This window comes from Malaya genurostris, chromosome 2, assembly GCF_030247185.1.
Source record: "Malaya genurostris strain Urasoe2022 chromosome 2, Malgen_1.1, whole genome shotgun sequence".
NCBI classification, from domain to species: Eukaryota; Metazoa; Arthropoda; class Insecta; order Diptera; family Culicidae; genus Malaya; species Malaya genurostris.
In genome coordinates, this window is record NC_080571.1 from 229891438 (window position 1) to 229909944 (window position 18507).

Consider the following 18507-nt stretch of genomic DNA (forward strand, 5'->3'; position numbering starts at 1 on the left):
TAGTCGATGCCTATCACGCAGCCCACCTGGGTTCGATTCCCAACCCCGCACATAGGATCAGAAAGATTTTCTGGTCCGAAGAGGTGAATGACCTTAAGGTGTTAAAACCTCTATAATTGAAACAAAAAAAAAAAAATGTTCCAACTCTACACCATACACGAGGATATTTTTTTACTTGTTACAAACCGAAGTTTGTAGTTTCTTTAAAGTAGCACTGATATAAAGAAGGAAAATCTATGACTTACTCAAATACAGTTATAGCTTAATTGGACAAAGCGGCAGGTCTTCTCTAGGATACAATCAAATCCATTGGATTTTCGTTCGTCGATAGAATCGGAAGCAACAAAAATAATTTATGTTTTTTTCTATCCCTTTTGACATTGTCGAAAAAACAGTTGGATGAGCACGCTCAAGTAATTTTTAACAGTATTTTGCTGAAAAAATAAAACAGAACAATACTACAAAAGGTTCGAGAGGTAATTGTAAATCAGAGTGTAAGCAAACGTGCACATATACCTACTGTGGTATAGAAACTGTGGTTTGTTTCACGGAGCAAGATTAACGCTAACATGAATTATAAGCAAACCATTTCTTTTATCGTTTTCGCTAAAAATTGTTTGAGAAAATTGCCATTTTTGTAAGATAACGTTACTTAACAGCCTTCTTAGTGCATTGAAAAATCGGGCCTGACCATAAGGGAAATAGTTAATAAGATTACCCGAAACGTCAATTGATCGCTTTCTAGACAATAGGAGAAAAGGGCACAGAACAATATTTCATCCTCGAAATACCATTCCTGTGGACGTATGAATTTCGCCTAATTTTGAAATTTCTTATTCTACTAACAATATTTCGCCTGCAGATCCTCTTCAAAGTGGTGATTTAGGGTAACAGAGGTATTTTGGCCATTTCATATATTTTGGCCCACCTAACAAACTTTATCGATTTCATCGGATTTTATCGATGATAAGTAACTCATTTTGCATCAATTTGAAGCTAATCACATTAAATTTCCTATTGCGGAAGGGGTTTTTAAAGATATTACAATATTTGGTGGATATTTTTATAAAGTGGGCCAAAATAACATCAATCCTAAAGTGGGCCAAAATACCTCTGTTACCCTATTGGCCGTTATAAAAACTCGACATTTGCCTTGTGAATGATTCCTGATATACCAATTTCTATCAGTGTACTGAAATATTTCAGATAAGTTCGGTTTGAAGAGGTCCATTGTAATGCAGAGATGCCAAAGTTTCAGAACGCGATGACTCATGAATATCAGTTATAGTTTGTCAAGTTTTTAAAATAGTATCAATATATTTTCAGATCATATTTGTCCAACGGTTATGAAACTCGTCACTGTTACTAACGAGAGCTGATACAAAAAAAGTTTTCAATTTTTTCCTATTCTTGTGAAAATTCTGAATGAATTACTGAAATCTGCACAAAATCTGTATTCTGTAATCTGTATGTGCAAGTAAAAATTTAATATGTGCATAAATCTGTATAAATGGCATCCCTGCTGTAATGTAAAATCCCGTTCATTGCTGTGTCACAAATTCGAGCACTTTTGTTATTATTTATGTTTTCCAGGTGGCAACGTGGTGAGTGTCGTGTGTTCTGTTCGTGGATTCGTTTCATACTTGTAAAGAAAGGACATCGTAATCTATTTGACTGTATAGGAAACGTTCTAGGAATGTGTATGCGTTTTAGATATATCCTTTCGAACAACGTGTGAGTATTGGTACATGTCAGTATTACATTTCGTGTATTTATATCCTATGTGCACAACACACGCCGAGATTCGCTAACATATACTCCGTAGGGGGAACAATCCGTGGCTGGTTTCGTCGGTGGTCTCAATCGTTGTGAACTTCAAGTGGAAGCTAGACGCGATTTTCCGCGATTCCTGCTGTCGCGTTATTTTTTTGTCAATTTTGTAGTCCCAGTTCGAAAGTACGTGGTTTCAACTATAGAAGAAGAAAAATACGGACCCTGGAAGTGACGACAGTTATCCTCGCGTTCTAACAACAAATATATACCGGTGGATGGATTAGGTAGAAGTGGTTGATTGTCCGAAAAAGAAACTGCCAAGTGCGCTGACCATAGATCCCGTACTAGTAAGGGGGAAAGTAAACAAAACGCAACAGAACCGGAGAATATCCGTTTGCTCTGCCACTGCGGAACGCCTGGTAGGGGAAGTGAAAATAAAGCACCGACAAGAAAATGGTACAGGTAAGTAGCAGATTGAAACCGTCTTTCAGTGTTTCATTTCGGTTCAGGCTAGCTGCGGGTTTTAACCCAATGTTATTAATTACGCGTGAGGGATTTCGTAAGCCGGCGAAATGAAGAATAAAAAAAAATATATGTACGTGTACAATGCACGTTCGCTCCGGTTGCGAAAGGTGGAAAGATGGAAGGGTGTTTCGTACTTGGTAGGAACGGGTCTCTTCGGAAAATAAGGGGACACCACAGTAAGATGTGTTCTGGTTTGGAGTTGTTCTCGTTGCTGAATGTTTTGGCAATCTTTTTGATTCAAGGAAAGCTATCTTTGCGTTGATCTCCTTGAATGTGTTCAGTTTGATTGTTTTGAAAACGGGTTCGTTAAGACATTTCAGTTTCATCAATGTCACTATAGTTTTATAGTTGTTATTTCCATTCCATAAATAAAGTTTCATAAAACGATTTAGCTCGCGAAACCCTAAGATTGTAAGCTTGTAAAGGGAAGTAGCAATTAGCATAAATCAACTGAACGGACAAAGCTTTTTAATGAAAACAACGGACTGTAGATTTCTGTCGTTATTCGCTTTTTTAAATCATACAACTGTATTCGGTTTCATAAAATTATAAATATGTATAAAGAAGTGAGTAAAACTTTCCAATCAAATCTAGGTCAGTAGGCTCTAAATCTTTACGCTACTCAAAGTATTATTGTCTATCTTACTGTCGAATTTAGTCGTCGTTTAGGAGGACGAGAAATTTGGTTCATGTTAAAGTGACGGTTTCTTTTCGAACTTGCATAATGAGATGATTTTCGAGCACAATGTACTGCGCAAACAAAGCCCTTCACGTAACAGTTCATCTTAGATGCATCCACTTTCTGAGCAATGGGTAGAAAATTGCCTGCACCGCGAAAATCCCACTTCAGAGGAACACTGCGAACGGTGCACATCCAGTACCACTATTTTTTTTAACAAGCAGAACTGTCCCCCGTTTGTGCTCGCTCCACTTGGTGCCGCCGGTGCGGTGGGTGGGACCTGATAGAATTTTTATTTAAACTCGGGAACACCCTTTCCCCAACCCCACAATTTGCATCGGTAGCGCGGGATACGTTCTGCCTTTTTTTTGTGCCTCTCCAGTTGCTGTTGCTGTTTGGATTTGTCCACCACTGCTCAGCCATCTCCCGGTCGGATATCGTGTAGCTGAACCTACCTACAGCATCAGCATCGCGGATGCGATGGAGGTGAACGCAGCGGAATCATCGAGTACACAGGCCTGCGCCCTCCCCCGTTCCCCACACCACCAGCCCATTCCAGTAGATTTTCCTTTGCAGTGGTATGTTGGTAGGATGAGAGTCGCAAAAAAAAATTGGAAATCGTCAAAGCGACTGGATCCGGCCTCTGACAAGGACACGGCACAGCACATGAGATTGACCGGGGAGAACACGGTTGGTTGCGGAATAATTCTGCTATTAGTGTGCTTTCATTGTACTGCTGGTACGAAGCGGAATTGAACATGTGTGGTGTCACTTTTTGATTATGATGTGTTTCGATTGTACACGTCGTCTAAGTATATTGTGGTTCATTTCATGCGCTCAATATTTTCCTGGTCTTAATCAAAGTATCGTCCATCACTAGTTACTACTTTTACTACATCTCAGGCAATTTGTGAATTCCATCTCGGAAAAATGTCTCGTCTTTTGAGGTGATCCATGTTTGAAACCAATTTTTGATTTTTGCGAAAGAGATAAACCGTAGATCTGCCAGATCGTGCAGCATCCGTCGAAACAACCAATAATCAGAAGGAGCAATATCAGGAGAATACGGCGGCTGTGGTGAAATGTCCCACATGAGAGTTTCCAAATATTTTTTCACGATTTTTGCGACATGAGGCCGAGCGTTGTCATGCAGGAGTATAACTCATCATATAATTTAATAACCAATCGATTCGAAAACATTTAACTCCAAGATGTATGACAACGTCGTTTCCATATTTCAGTAGCATACTATTGAAAAGTTGGTTTGAGTCGAATTTCATGCTAAGTGTCAAACAGATTATATTTTATTTTAATTTTAAAATTTCTGTGAAATATCTAATTTTTTGATTTTCTTTGGTAAATTTGAAACCATTTTTTCCTGTACATTATAGCTGGTATCAAATTCAATCGATTGGTGTACAAAAATGCTTAGCTCTATTTAGCATTCTTCGAATACTTCTAATATTCGAAAATTTCTGTTAAAATATTCCATTTTTTGAGACATTTTCAGTGAAGCTGTAATTGATTTCTTCTAAAACATATAGCTAATGTCAAATGCAATCTATTGGTATATAAAAATGCATATGTCGTCGCTTTGAACTTAAAGATATGTCGAAAATACGAAGTTTTCGATAATTTTTGCTTGGACTTTTGGTTACGTTTTTGATCATAGCTTTCATTACCAAAGTGTAATTGAATAATTTGCTGTTCTATTTATGTTGTGGTAGACGTATATGTCTAATGATAAACAAATTTTCAAAATCGGACTTCTAACAGCTGAGATATGGCCAGCCAAAGTAAGCGTTCCCAATTTTTTCAACAGACTTTAGTTGGAACTTTTTATAATAACTTTGAATGGAATATTCGGTTTTTCATCGTTTTAAATAAATTCTATTCCGAATGAATTTATCTTCATTTAGGGGTAAACCTAAGTTTGTGCTTAGGGCACATAACCGTTTTTACTTTTCTTTACGTTTCGTCTTAGACTCGTCAGTGCAGAGCAGTTCAAATTGAACTGCTTAATGCAAACTTAAGCAGTTCAACTTGAACCGCTAAGCAGACGTAAAGTTAATGCTACTTGCAAAACACTTATTAATTGGCACCGAAGTGCCATGTCTTTGCTGACGTGCCGAACGAAAACGTTATTTTCGGCTAATACTGGCCGATTCAGGTATGGTTATTTAGGGGTAAACCTAAGTTTGTGCTTAGGGCACATAACCGTTTTTACTTTTCTTTACGTTTCGTCTTAGACTCGCCAGTGCAGAGCAGTTCAAATTGAACTGCTTAATGCAAACTTAAATAGCTCACCTTGAACCGCTAAGCAGACGTAAAGTTAATGCTACTTGCAAAACACTTATTAATTGGCACCGAAGTGCCATGTCTTTGCTGACGTGCCGAACGAAAACGTTATTTTCGGCTAATACTGGCCGATTCAGGTATGGTCATTTAGGGGTAAACCGTTTCGTTTTCGTTCGGCACGTCAGCAAAGACATGGCACTTCGGTGCCAATTAATAAGTGTTTTGCAAGTAGCATTAACTTTACGTCTGCTTAGCGGTTCAAGTTGAACTGTTTAAGTTTGCATTAAGCAGTTCAATTTGAACTGCTCTGCACTGACGAGTCTAAGACGAAACGTAAAGAAAAGTGAATTTATCTTTCTAATGGTGAAAAAAGTTTTAAAATCGGTCCAAAAATGGCTAAGATATAAGTCAGTCAAAATTAGCGTTCCCACTTTTCATGGTACCCTTGGTAGTCCGCGTAACTTTTTACCCCCTTGGTATTCGGATAGTTAATCTGTGGTTGTCTTCCAACAAAACACATAGCTTGTCTGGTGAGTGGATGACAAAACTGAGTTACATCCATTCGATCGCGTTTTTGTGCTGTGTGTGGATGCCATTCTCCGTCTGATGCACACCGTGTTCGCTTGAATATATTAAATACCGATCAGCTGTTGATTCTACGGAAACTAGCAGGCCAATTCAGAACTACGGACGATAGATTTCTCGTACCTAATCTAATACGCTTGTACCTCGGAAACTGACTCGAGACCATTTCTTCAATATTGTACGCTTAAAAATGGATTGGTTTGTCGACATGCTGATGTCCATACTGGAATCTTCATTTACGAGTGAAACGGTGGCTTGTAAATGGATTCAGTTCAAAGTTGTGTTACGAAGATAATCATGGATACTTCATTTTCATTAATCGTGGTTGGCCACAATGAACTACCTTTCAGTGTAAGTTCTTAGCTACTATTATTGAACTAAATAATAATCATGTAGCCTAATTAAATGGTTAGAAATTGCTATAGTCTTACGAAGCATAATATCGGCATTAAAAATGGTTGAAATTCGTCACACCATCCACTCGACCGGTTGTCATCTGGTCGGTGTGCAGTGCGGCGCTGCACGTGTTCACTACATTGCAATTCGCTATTAATTTGGTGAGCGATGAGGTTGCAGGATACGCTGTACTTACAGAGTAGTAAATTACCATAATTTTAAACGCTTCTAACTAGGTGATTTAAAAATGACAGAATGACAGATTATTATTCAGTTTTGCAATGACTGAGCGGAAACATATATTGGAGAAGCCAATTGATTGAAAAACTAACAGAAAAGATGATTTATTGGAAAAAGATACGCTCAGAGACAGGACTCGAACCTGCGTTCTTCTGCATTCTGTGCATACGCGCTACCATTTTGCCACTCTGAATCTTGTTTTAGTCTCTCTAAAACGCCAGACAGACATAGTAGAACGTACATCGAACATGGTCTACATCCTGGCCGTCACCCGACCGATACCTTACATCCAAACATCTTCTCTGTCCATCAAACACTAGTCTTCTCGCTTTATACCTATTTCTCCGATCAAGCATTGAGTAGGAGAGTGTATTTATAATCGCTTGTCACCTTCTTTAATGGTGCCAGTCGCTGGCTGTCTTCAACGCTGAAATCTCCATTTTTAAAACGTCGAAATCATTCCCTATATGATTTACCAATTGGAACATTATCACCATAAACATCCTCCAGCATTTGATGACCTTCAGCTGCACTTTTCTTCCAATCAAAACTTCCCGTAAATGCTGTCCAGTTAACATAAAATTGCTCATTATTAACACAGTGAAAAACAAGGTTTAAAAAAAAACTTCGACCAATATGAACCGAATATTACTGACAGATGTCTAACCTCTTGAAACTATCGACATTGGCTGTTACTGGTCAATATTCATAACAAACAGAGGTGATGTATTGTCATCATGCCAAAGATTTTAGCCTGTAACAAAGAATGAACAATCTCGCCATAGGCTAGAAATTTAGTTATAAGAGCATTTGGGTTATACATTAAATGACTAAACTAACCATTGTTAGAGCATGTACTACTAATGAACAAAACGTTTCGAAAACCCACTGCGCTAAATCACTGAAAATATTCCGCATTTCCATGTGTCGGTTTTGCACGATACGCTTTGTGCGATGATTCGTTGAAATCATGCGGATGGAATTTTGTGCACCTTACTTTGGTACTGAATTTCACCTTAATGCTTGTTCTTACCAAACAGTTTAGAAAATTACTGTTCAGAGTTGTCTGTGGTTATCTCATGGAGTAAGTATGGAGTGGTATGGAGAAAAAATTATGTGGCTGTATTAAATACAACAAGAGTTATTCACGATTGAGTTCTGCCCATTCTTGTACAGAGTATATTTTGAAAACACGTCCCATAGTAAAGTAAGGAGTATCTAAAATAAACAGCATGCTGTGCGTTTGGCTGTCAGCTTTCGTTTGTTTACTTATTTGTGCGGTTGACATTCTGTGTTTTCGCGTAATGAAAAGGAAGTAAAAATTAAGGTGGCACATGGCTAAGTGAGAAGGGTATTACTATGCGAAAATTGACGAAGCGGTTTGGAATTCATCATGCCAGTGATAAAACCATCATTGATAAGTTTGGGGAACACTATTCTTTAGATGAGCTACCAGGAAGAGGCAGAAAACCTGGTTCTTCCAACTCGAAACTGAACCAGAAAGTGGTATCTCTAATCATGAAGAACAAATCAATGTCAATACGTGATTTGAACAAAAAGCAGGAACGAGTGTCGGAATGATCCAGTGTATCAAGTGGCGAAATCACCTGAAGACCTACAAGATGCAGAAAATCTCGAAACAAAGTGTAGAACAGAAAAAGCGAGCATCAACAAGGGCCCGGAAATTGGCCCGCGTCTTTTACAGTGTTCGGATGCATGCGTTTTGATGGACGATGAGACTTATGTAAAGTCATCCACCATACTTGAAACCTGCTATCTATTTCGAAGGCACTTCAGTAGCGTTTTCTCCAATGAAGTTCTTAGTAGCGAAGACGTATCAGAGGCAATCGTGAACGTCCCTCTCCGTTTTCCTGTTGGAGTTCATCCTCCTATTACCTCGACCATGAGAATTACGGCGTGCTCAAAACTAAAAAGCTCTACTAACGCAGGACCCGATGCCATTCCTTCGATAATCCTAAAAAATGCTTGAATTCACTCTTAACACCACTGACTATATTGTTCAACTATTCCCTTAATGCGGGGACTTTCCCAGACCCCTGGAAGAAATCATATATTTTTCCGGTTTTTAAGAAAGGTAACAAATCTGATATTACTAACTACCGTGGAATAGCTTCACTATGTGCTGTGTCCAAGTTATTTGAAATAATTATTCTTGATTCCATAACTCACAAATGCAAGGACTACATATCTGAAACTCAACACGGTTTCATGCCTAAGAGGTCAACATCTACAAACCTTGTAGCTTACACATCTTTTATCATCCGATCTCTACAATCGCATCTACAGGTTGATGCTATCTACACAGATTTTTCAGTGGCATTCGATAAAATAAATCATCAAATAACAATTGCTAAACTCGACAGACTGGCCTTTAGTGGCGCTTTACTGGATTGGATGCGTTCATATCTTACTACTCGCGAGATGTCGGTGAAAATAGGAAACTTCACAACAATTCCTTTTACTGTTAGTTCTGGAGTACCTCAAGGAAGCCACTTAGGACCGTTTCTAGTTTTACTCTACCTCAATGATCTCAACTTCTCCGTGAAATGTTTCAAACTATCATTTGCTGACGACTTCAAACTATATCATCGTATAAAGGAACTAGAAGATGCACGTTTTCTGCAAGCTCAGCTTGACACATTCGCCAAATGGTGCCACAATAACAGGATGGTATTAAACGCTTCCAAATGCTCCATTATATCTTTTTCCCGAAAACGCTCAATAATTACATATGACTATCATCTCTTGCAATATGTCCTCAAACGTGAAACCTCGGTTAAAGACTTAGGTGTTATTCTCGATCACAAATTGGACTGGAATCATGTCGATTAAGTAATTTCGAAAGCTTCTAAACTTTTAGGCTTCATATTTCGGATCACTAAGAACTTTACCAATATACACTGCCTGCAGACTCTTTATTGTGCGCTAGTTCGATCAACATTAGAATACGCAGCTATCGTTTGGTCGCCTCATTATCAAATCGACATTGATCGTGTCGAAAGTGTTCAACGCAAATTCGTTAGATTTGCACTCCGCAATCTACCAACCTTCCTAGTTACAAAGATCGCTGTTGGCTTATTGAGCTAGATCCGCTGTCTGTACGTAGGAACGTTTGCAAGGCTGTCTTTATTGCTGATCTAATTCAATCACGTGTTGACAGTCCTGATCTCCTACAATTGATCAATTTTGACATTCATCGTCGAAGTCTTCGTTCTCATCCTTTTATACGAATTCCTCATGCTAGAGCCAATTACGGATATAATTCCAGTATGTGCCGTTTATTCAATAGTTGCTCACAGGAATTTGATTTTCATCTCTTTTGTAATGTGATACAACGATTATTCCATGATTCTTTATTTTTGCAGTTATAATACTAATGTTAATTCTTTCCGTTCGACCACCCCTTCGTTCTCTCCACCATCTCCATTGAAAACTAATAAATTCGCTCGTTGTAACTGATCCTGTTGTATCTCCTTTTCTCCGCTCTTCATTGTTCTTCTCCTATTTTTTCGAACATTAATTAGATCTATATGTCGGTTCTAACCACGTTTGCTCGCCCTCTGTTTTTTATCCGTCTTCCATCTACATGCCGAACCTAACCCCGTTTCGTTCGCCAACTCTCATTCACCACTCCCTTCTTCTACCTCCCATTTTAAAGCATATTTCTTTTCTTCTCTAGTTTTAATGCAAAATCACCATCGTTTGTTTAGTGTCATCTAATTACTATAGAGTTAGTTAGCTAGGGTTAGTTTTAATTGATAGTATTAAGCACATACATGTATCTGTTGGATTGTTGTAATCTGTTGATATAAACGATGAAGAGGTTTTATGCCCGCTGGAGTGAGAGATTATTATTTCAGCTCCATTGGGCTTTTTCCTGCTCCAAATGAATAAATAAATAAATAAATAAAAGCAGGGCTCAAAAACTCTTCCAGGTTCACAGTGAAGTATCTGTCGTCGTTGGGGAGGATGTGAGCGATGCGGACAGGTCGATTCAAGTGGAGAAATTCGGTCGAAAATTATGGTATGGCAAGCAATATGTTCCTGTAGTTTTAAGTCAACCATTTTTTACACTACCGGAACTATAAATGCAGAAATCTATCGATCTGAGTGTCTCCAGAAGAGATTGCTGCCTTTATATAAGAAGCATAGTACACCTCCACTCTCAATTGACTTGCGGAAAAGGGTATACATTTCGTTGTGAAAAATATCAATCCACCAAATTGCCCTCAACTTCGACCCATAGAACGTTACTGGGCAAACGTAAAGAGGGTCTCCAAGAAGACTGATAAGGCAGCTGGGAACAAGCAGGAGTTCAAAAAAATTTGGGCTCAAGCGTCCAAAAAAATGCGATGCAACACTTGTCCGGAACTTGATAAAGAGCGTTCGATCAAAAATTCGAAAAGGAATAACTTAAATTTCATCTGGTTTTCATTATGCTCAAGTTTAACCTCGTACAATAAAGGTTCAATTTTTAGTTTGAATAAAATATCGTTTTTTATTATAATTTGAAAGAAATATTTGTGGATAGCTTATTTTCGATACACTCCTTAAGACGTATGCACGTCAAAAATAACACGTTTTTTTCGGTTGCGTCGCTCATACCATCATCTCTACTGAACCAGAAGTGACAGTCATTTGATCTTCGAACTTGATCACAATACTAAGATATACACACCTAGAAAAAATCGTGTAAATTGATGCTTTCTGAAACTGACATATTCGAGCATCGAAAATGGCTCATTTTTACAGTTGATCGGTCTCATGTTCAATGCATTTTGACGTATTTACGCGTTTACCTAAAATATGGGATATGTTTGATACATTTTGTCATTGTATGAAGTACGTTCCTATGTGGATTTGCGTCACCAGTTAATAAGTTTTTTCTCTTTTCTTTACATTTCGTTTTCGGCTCGTCAGTGCAGAGCAGTTCAAATTGACACAAAAACGGCTTTTAGCCAAACCCCCAAATAACCAAAGACCACAGATTTTGGTTATTTGGGGGTTTGTCAGGGGCCAGTTCAGTCGCCTATTCGTTTCCTTCGGGACGTCAGAAAAGACATTGCGCCTCGGCGCAATATAAATAAGTGTTTCGCAAATAGTGTTAACTTTACATCTGCTTAGCGGTTCAAATTGAACTGTCTAAGTTTTTGCACTAAGCTGTTCAATTTGAACTGCTCTGATCTGACGAGTCGAAGATGAAACGTAAAGAATAGTGAAATTGGCCAAAGCACAAAAACGGCTTTAATCCAAACCCCTGCCAAACCAATCTGTTTTTGCGGTTACACTTGAGATACCAAAGTCCCCCTGAATGACTGCTATATGTTTACCAACATAAAATCGTAGCTATTGTTTCGTCTAAGCCGTCATTCTAAACATTGCACTTCGGTGTAATGTGTTTACTTAACGTCTGCCTAGCGGTTTATGTTGAACGACGAGGTGGCATTAGTAGTTCAACATAACCTGCCAATGCACTCATGAGTCGAAGACGAAACTTAAAACAAATAAAGTAGAACAAACATTTTTGCCTAACCTAACTAAAAAAAGAAACGTGTTAGAATTTTGCGCAACTGGATTTTGACTGTGCCACCCTTCGGGATATTTACAAAACTCAATACCTTTCACCCGAAAACTGTGCCTCCGTTTCGAAAAACGGCCTCCCGAGAGCGAATCAAAAAGAAAAAAACAAGCGAAATTCGATGCTGAACTGATCCTCGCAGTTTGGTTGGTATATAGCGAGCGAAGGATCGAAAATATCACATCAAATGGAAAAGGATTTATTCATCCTCTGAACCATACTACCGAGTTACCAATGCGAACGAACACAAACACATACACACACACACTCACCGTCGCCGGGCATCATCCAGCGACATTTCGTGAAAGAAAAAAAAACACAACCGAAGCGATAGAGAGATGTGAGAGAGAAAGAGAGAGTGGATGATGCTGCTGTCGCTGCTCCTAGCTTTTGGTTGCAGATGATGAAGTTTTTTTTTGCTGTATTCCGCTGATACGGGATGCTACTGCCGTTGTTTTTGCACTCGAATTGAGAGTATTTTTTACTGTCCTTTTTATTCCTTGGTTTATGCTATTCAGTACCTTCCTGCACCCACGCGTTTCAGCTGGTTTTGTTAGCATGCCTACGGCGTCCACGTGGTCCGTTTCGATGCGCGCGGAATCTAGATATAGAGTGTCCCGTCGTTTCCGAAATGGACCAGCAGGATGCAGTTGTCCAGTGGTGCCAGCGATGTCTTTCGATTGATGCTACTGTGTCGGTTGAAAGAACCTCCCGCTTTTGGCACCGCTGTTTTCGTGGTTCCGTTCGATTGCACACGACGGGCGGCGGTGATACGACACTCTTCCAGCAGTACGGTTTCCAGTTTTTGGTCTTTCATACAATTCTACCCGAACTTGTGTCCGGCAACCGTAGGTCGGAAAGCATCGTAGAAGATGATTTCGATTTTATGAATGAAGTGTCTTTAAGAAGTCCCTCGGTGCTACACGGACAGGGACCGGGACCGAATGGGGGTTCGCGCGTTCATGATGAAAGCAATTACCGGTTGCGAGTGCCACGCAAAAGTCAGATCATTGTGCAAGGGTCGTGCATTCGCGAAAACCGCCACTCGCTTGGATGGATGCTGCGTTGTTTTGTTATGCGATCAATATTTATTTTTTTTTTTGCTCCGCACAGTTCACTTATTCCTCGACTGGAGCTCGTCGAATTTATTTCATTTTTGTAGCGCTGCAAACTCGATGCAAAATGGAAAATATGCATATGGCTTCTTTTTTGTTTTTCTTCGCTTGGGGTTTTGTTTTTCATTATATGCTACCGTTGCTGACGCCGATCTGCGAGTGAATGTGTGAGTGTGTCATGCACTCGTACTTTCATTCTATCATTCATCATTCGATATTAATTTATATTCCACTTGTTCCGGCTAGCGGAAATATTCGAGTAGTTCGATAATATATTTTCATGGAATGTTTCATCTCGCAAACATGCAAACAGCGGTACACATTGTTGCAGATTGCATAACGAGTTTTTCGATAGAGTGCTGACAAATTGAAACGAATTTCGATATCTTTCATCATGTATGCTTGACTAATGGAAAAGTTTCGCTTCGATAATCAGCCTCGGGTGGAATTTTTTTTGGTGTCCAACGCACTGAATTAATGGTTTTTTTTTCGACTACCGTTTTTTTACTTTGGTGTTTGCCGTCAAATAAGTATCCTAGGCTTCATTTCCAATCATTTTCATCATCAATCTGTAGCTGAACTTTACGTAGCATTCGATTTCGATTTATATGGAAATTTTGTACAACTGAAGCCTGAGTGAGTCGTTTAATATGACACACACCAAAATGTTTTTCTCTTTCAATTTTACCACGATTCGTTCGGTTTCAAAGAAGATATACTTGATGAAAGCCGCCAGTCGATATTTATATGTGGTCAACCACTTCGAAAATCTGACGTCAAGGTTAGGTTCGAAAATCACGAAGTCGTTGATTATCGGTTGGACTAAGAATCGGAAGCTGTACTTGAATGCGTTGAAAATGACGTTGAAATCAAAAGCACCTTCACCTACCCGATCAACAAGGGATAACAAAATTGTATCTGGGGTTGTTTCGTTTTTTCTATCTAAATTAGTCATAATCTTGGCCTTGTTAATAGTTAAAATAACAAAAATTATAACTCAATTTAACGTAGGTGATAACACAAACCTTGATATGTAAATATCAATATTATATCCAACTTTGCTACAAATTTAGTACGACTTATCAGTAGTTATTACTCATTTTGGGGGGGGGGGAGGCTTTATCGTGCAAATCTAAAAATAGATTTCGCGAAGTAAGATGAAATTGCATACCTTTAGGCGATTTGATTTGCGATAAAAAAACATGTACAGTTAAGCGACTGGTTTCGAACCGGGAAATTTTGAATTGCCAACATACGCTACGATTGCATCGGGGCATGAGAACCAACTGAGGTTGGGAGGATATATTGGCATCATATAATAACTAGTGTAAGTCCATATTGCTACAAAATAATCTATCGCTCTCCACCTCTTTCGTCGTTTCCTTCCAACCGGCATAGGAGTGACAAAGGGGCTATTTTAGAACTATGAGCAAGCTTTTTTTTGGTACTGAAGAATAGTTGTAAATGAACGGAAATGATTATCGTTATTCAAAACCTACTGAACCAATTTTTTCAAATTTTGCACACACTTTCTACATATAAAAAAACAGACCCCAACGTTTTCCTTTTCGTTGTTTGTTACTTTGGGGAGGTTTAACAGTTACAAAATGGCGGAATTTTTCGTGAAAAATCGTAGTTTTCACTTTGAACAACCCAAAAATTAAAAAGAACTAAAAAAAATCAAACAGAAACGTTGGGGTCTAGAAAAAGTTCTACTCTAACTATGCTGCGTTCATTTGTTCACTTATGATTAGTCTGCGCTGAGATACAGTGGACACCGCAAATCATGATTTTTAATAAGCGTTCTCGAAAATACCTCTTCACCGACTTATTTCTCATTACTTTTCCACGAAAAAATGACAAAATATTGTTCGAATGATGCTTTTTATCATGCAAAACATTTGAATTTATTTTGTTGAACGATAATTCTAGTAAAAGTTCGCAAAAATGATGATTCTTTTCATCGTCTAGACCCTACCTCCTTACCCCCCCTCAGACTAAAGTCGCTATTTTCAATCTGCAACCAAAAGACCTATAAATCGAGAAAGTATTGAGTTGACTTTAGATTTTGTTTTTGAGCTCAGTTTAGATTTTGTTTTCCGTTTATTGTAACGTCACTTTTGAAGACGTTTTGAAATTTTTAACACTTATCACTCTGTGTTTTCGGAAACAAAAATCGGCCACCGATAAAATTGAAGAATTTAAGCATTCATTCTACTCCAAGCTCGGAAACATTGCGGATTCAATGAACTGAGTCGAATGCTATATCACAATTTCCAATATTTATTAGTCGAGTTTTAGAGCTTTTGCCCTTACCTTTCTTTGTTCGTAAGAGAAGAGAAAAAGCGCAAAATAATCTTGAAAAATATTTATTTTCAATTTAAAATTAATATTTGAATAAAAACTTTACACAATTTGAGTAGGAATTACTTATGAACGTTTTCAAATTTAAAATTTAGGCTGTCATTTCAAAATCAAATATCAAATTATTGTTTTCAAAAGCATCTTCAGGTATGTGAAATAGGAAAAAATGTTTGTTACTGCTCTTTATTGAAGTATAGAATTTTTCGGGTTGAAATTTTGATAGAATCCTGTTATGCTCTGTTGATCGGGTAAGCACTCGTGAGAAAGAGAACTCTGAAATGAAGGAAACCGGTATAGCGTGATAGGTAAGTCGATGCCTTTCACGCAGTTCATTTAGGTTCGATTCTCAACGTAAAAACACCATTAGAACCGAAACAAAAATGGGACACTTAAACAAAATCTAGTGACCAAAAAATAAGCCCGAAAATTCGATAATGAGGCTCTTATGGAATACGGAGAATACATCCTCTTGAGCTGGGCGACGAAACGTTCCTGAAGATCGGTTGTGGGTAGCTTGATCGAGATGATGTCCCTGGCAAATTTAAATAAACTTTTACCGCCAAAGTCACAGAAAAACGTATGATCTATGATCTGGCAAGGTATTTGCAGCTGCGGACAAAAAACCTAAATTTTCGTGACAGACAAGACTATGGATTCGCAAATGTACAAACAGGTTTGCCTGAAAAAGTGTATTCTTCCAAATTTTAGCATTTTGGCTTGGTTTGACAAGCTGTCACTACAGCGGAGAAATGCTACCCGAGTAGAGTGTGAAATCAAATAGAAAACTCAATTTGATGTTGTGCTTTTTGTATATATCGATTACTTAATTTGCTATCGTTTTGGTCGTTTTAACGGTTAAAAGATCAAAATCGAAAGCAAACAAAATGATGTGTGACATCGATCTGAAAAGTAGTTTTGCTCTCAGTGAAAGCACATTGAAAACTTAATATGATGTAGATTTTCTCGAAATGACACGTCACGAGCATAAGCTAATAATAGACTAGCCGAAAAAGGTCCGGGACAGTATACATTTAGGCGATTTACTCGCAAGCAAAAAAAAAAGATTTTATGCAGCCCACCCACACACACCACGGAGAGAATCCGGCTTCGAACTTAGGTGATTTGGAATGCGAACTTTTTGCGATTGCTATGGACTGTAAGTGCTAGCTATGAGTAGACGGAAAATGTTCGGTTATATGACAAGCAGTGTTGTTTCACAAAGTTGTATGCAGTAAGTGCACACTCGTTGCGTCGCTTCCATCCCGCATCCACCGTGAATAGCAGTGTGGCTATTTGAGCACAGTATGAAAATGTTCTTCTTGTCCTCATATCCAAAGTTGTAGCATTCGAATATTATAACATTAAATTGAGTTATCTACTTGATCTCACACAACTCGCACCTTCAATCACTTTGAAATACGAATATAGAGGCTCTGAAGATCGAACGTTTTACAGTGAAGTCTCCTACAACACAGGGAACGTAAATTAGGAATCCGGTAAAAAGGTATCCCAGATCATTTTTAGTTTAGTAACTGTATGTTACATTGCAATGTTACTGTGCTATTGTTTTGGTGTTGGAAATACCTGAATTAGATATTACTCTGCTCATGCAGGTGACAATCTTGAATGCACATGAGCTTAGCAGGCACCTCTTGCCGATGATATCGCAAATAGAGAAACAATTTGTTGCTAATTAATAACGGTAGTTTTGAATTTGTTGCTTAATTTTTTTTTGAGTACTTCGCTAAGTTCATATGAAATTAACGAAGCACCCCTCCCAAATAAGCTTGAAAACAAGGTTTCGAGTGAATAGTTTGTTACTTATAAGTTACTAATTAGTAACGCAATTTTGAATTTGTTGCTCATTTTGAAAAAAAAATGTTTAGTGCTTCGCTAAATTCACTCGAAGTTATCGAAGAACCCCCTCCACCATCTCCTCCCCTCCCCTAATAAGCTTGAAAACAAATCGAAACCCAGTTGATATTTGTTGCTTATAAGTTGCTGATTATTTGCGGCAATTTTGGATTTGTTGCTGAATTTGTTTTATATATTTTTGAGTACTTCGCTAAGTTCACATGAAGTTAACGAAGCACCCCTCTTAAATAAGCTTGAAAAAAATTTTGCAAAAAAAATGTTGTTCCATTGTTAGTCTCGGGACTTATTGATCCATGTGTTATGTCATATAAAGTTAACAAAGTTTCCCTCAGTTTGTGCTCGCATCTCACCCGTCACAGTCGAAAATCATTTGCGGTCGAAACAACAGAAACAAAGACAATACAGTGCAGTGAACAATAGAGTGTATGGAATGGTCAAATACGATTTAACAAAGCCTGAAACTTGGCCTACAAGACCAAATTCAATTTGTATAGATTTCAAGCGTTGCAAAGTTAGACCAGCAACAAATGAAATTGAAATCTTACTTAAAGAACGAATGCATTTAGATGCTAATAATGTAAGTGAGATTCAATTCAACAAGACGTCTAACTGTGTGTACATTATGTTTAAACGTGAAAGCGATGCAATTGCATTCGCTTCGGTTAACAACAAGGTGCACAGCGTTGAGTGTGACAACATTAAATACAAAATCCCTGTGCACATGGTGGACAATGCCATTGAAGTACGCGTACATGATCTTCTTCCGCAGATCAGCGATCAGTCCTTTCGGGAAAACATGTCGCAGTACCTTGAAGCTCTTTACATCGAAAGAGAAGTATGGCAGAATTTTTTCCCCGGCATCCGGAATGGCGTGCGAGTTGTGCCTATGCAACTACGTAAGGCAATTCCATCTTACATCATTTATGATCATGTCCCACCACCCCATCCGTGTAAAACGCTGATTACCTATGAAAATTAGCTGGTTACATGTCAGTTTTGTGAAAAACCTGCACACTACGGTAAACCTTGCACTGAAACTGCGAAAAGGACATCTTCAA

General features: G+C 38.4%; 1 protein-coding gene across 2 annotated transcripts in view; it reads left to right on the forward strand.

The window, feature by feature from the left end:
- The first annotated feature begins 1604 nt into the window (after nt 1–1604).
- Nucleotides 1605–18507, forward strand: part of LOC131427986 (neuroguidin) — an 87001-nt gene continuing 70098 nt past the window's right edge. The window contains exons 1-2 of one of the 2 annotated variants that reach the window (XM_058591604.1): nt 1605–1750; nt 1826–2235. In XM_058591604.1, the coding sequence (XP_058447587.1) occupies nt 2227–2235 (9 nt within the window). In that variant the 5' untranslated portion in view covers nt 1605–1750; nt 1826–2226. The remainder of the gene's footprint in view (nt 1751–1825; nt 2236–18507) is intronic. The other variant, XM_058591603.1, reaches the window with a different exon arrangement.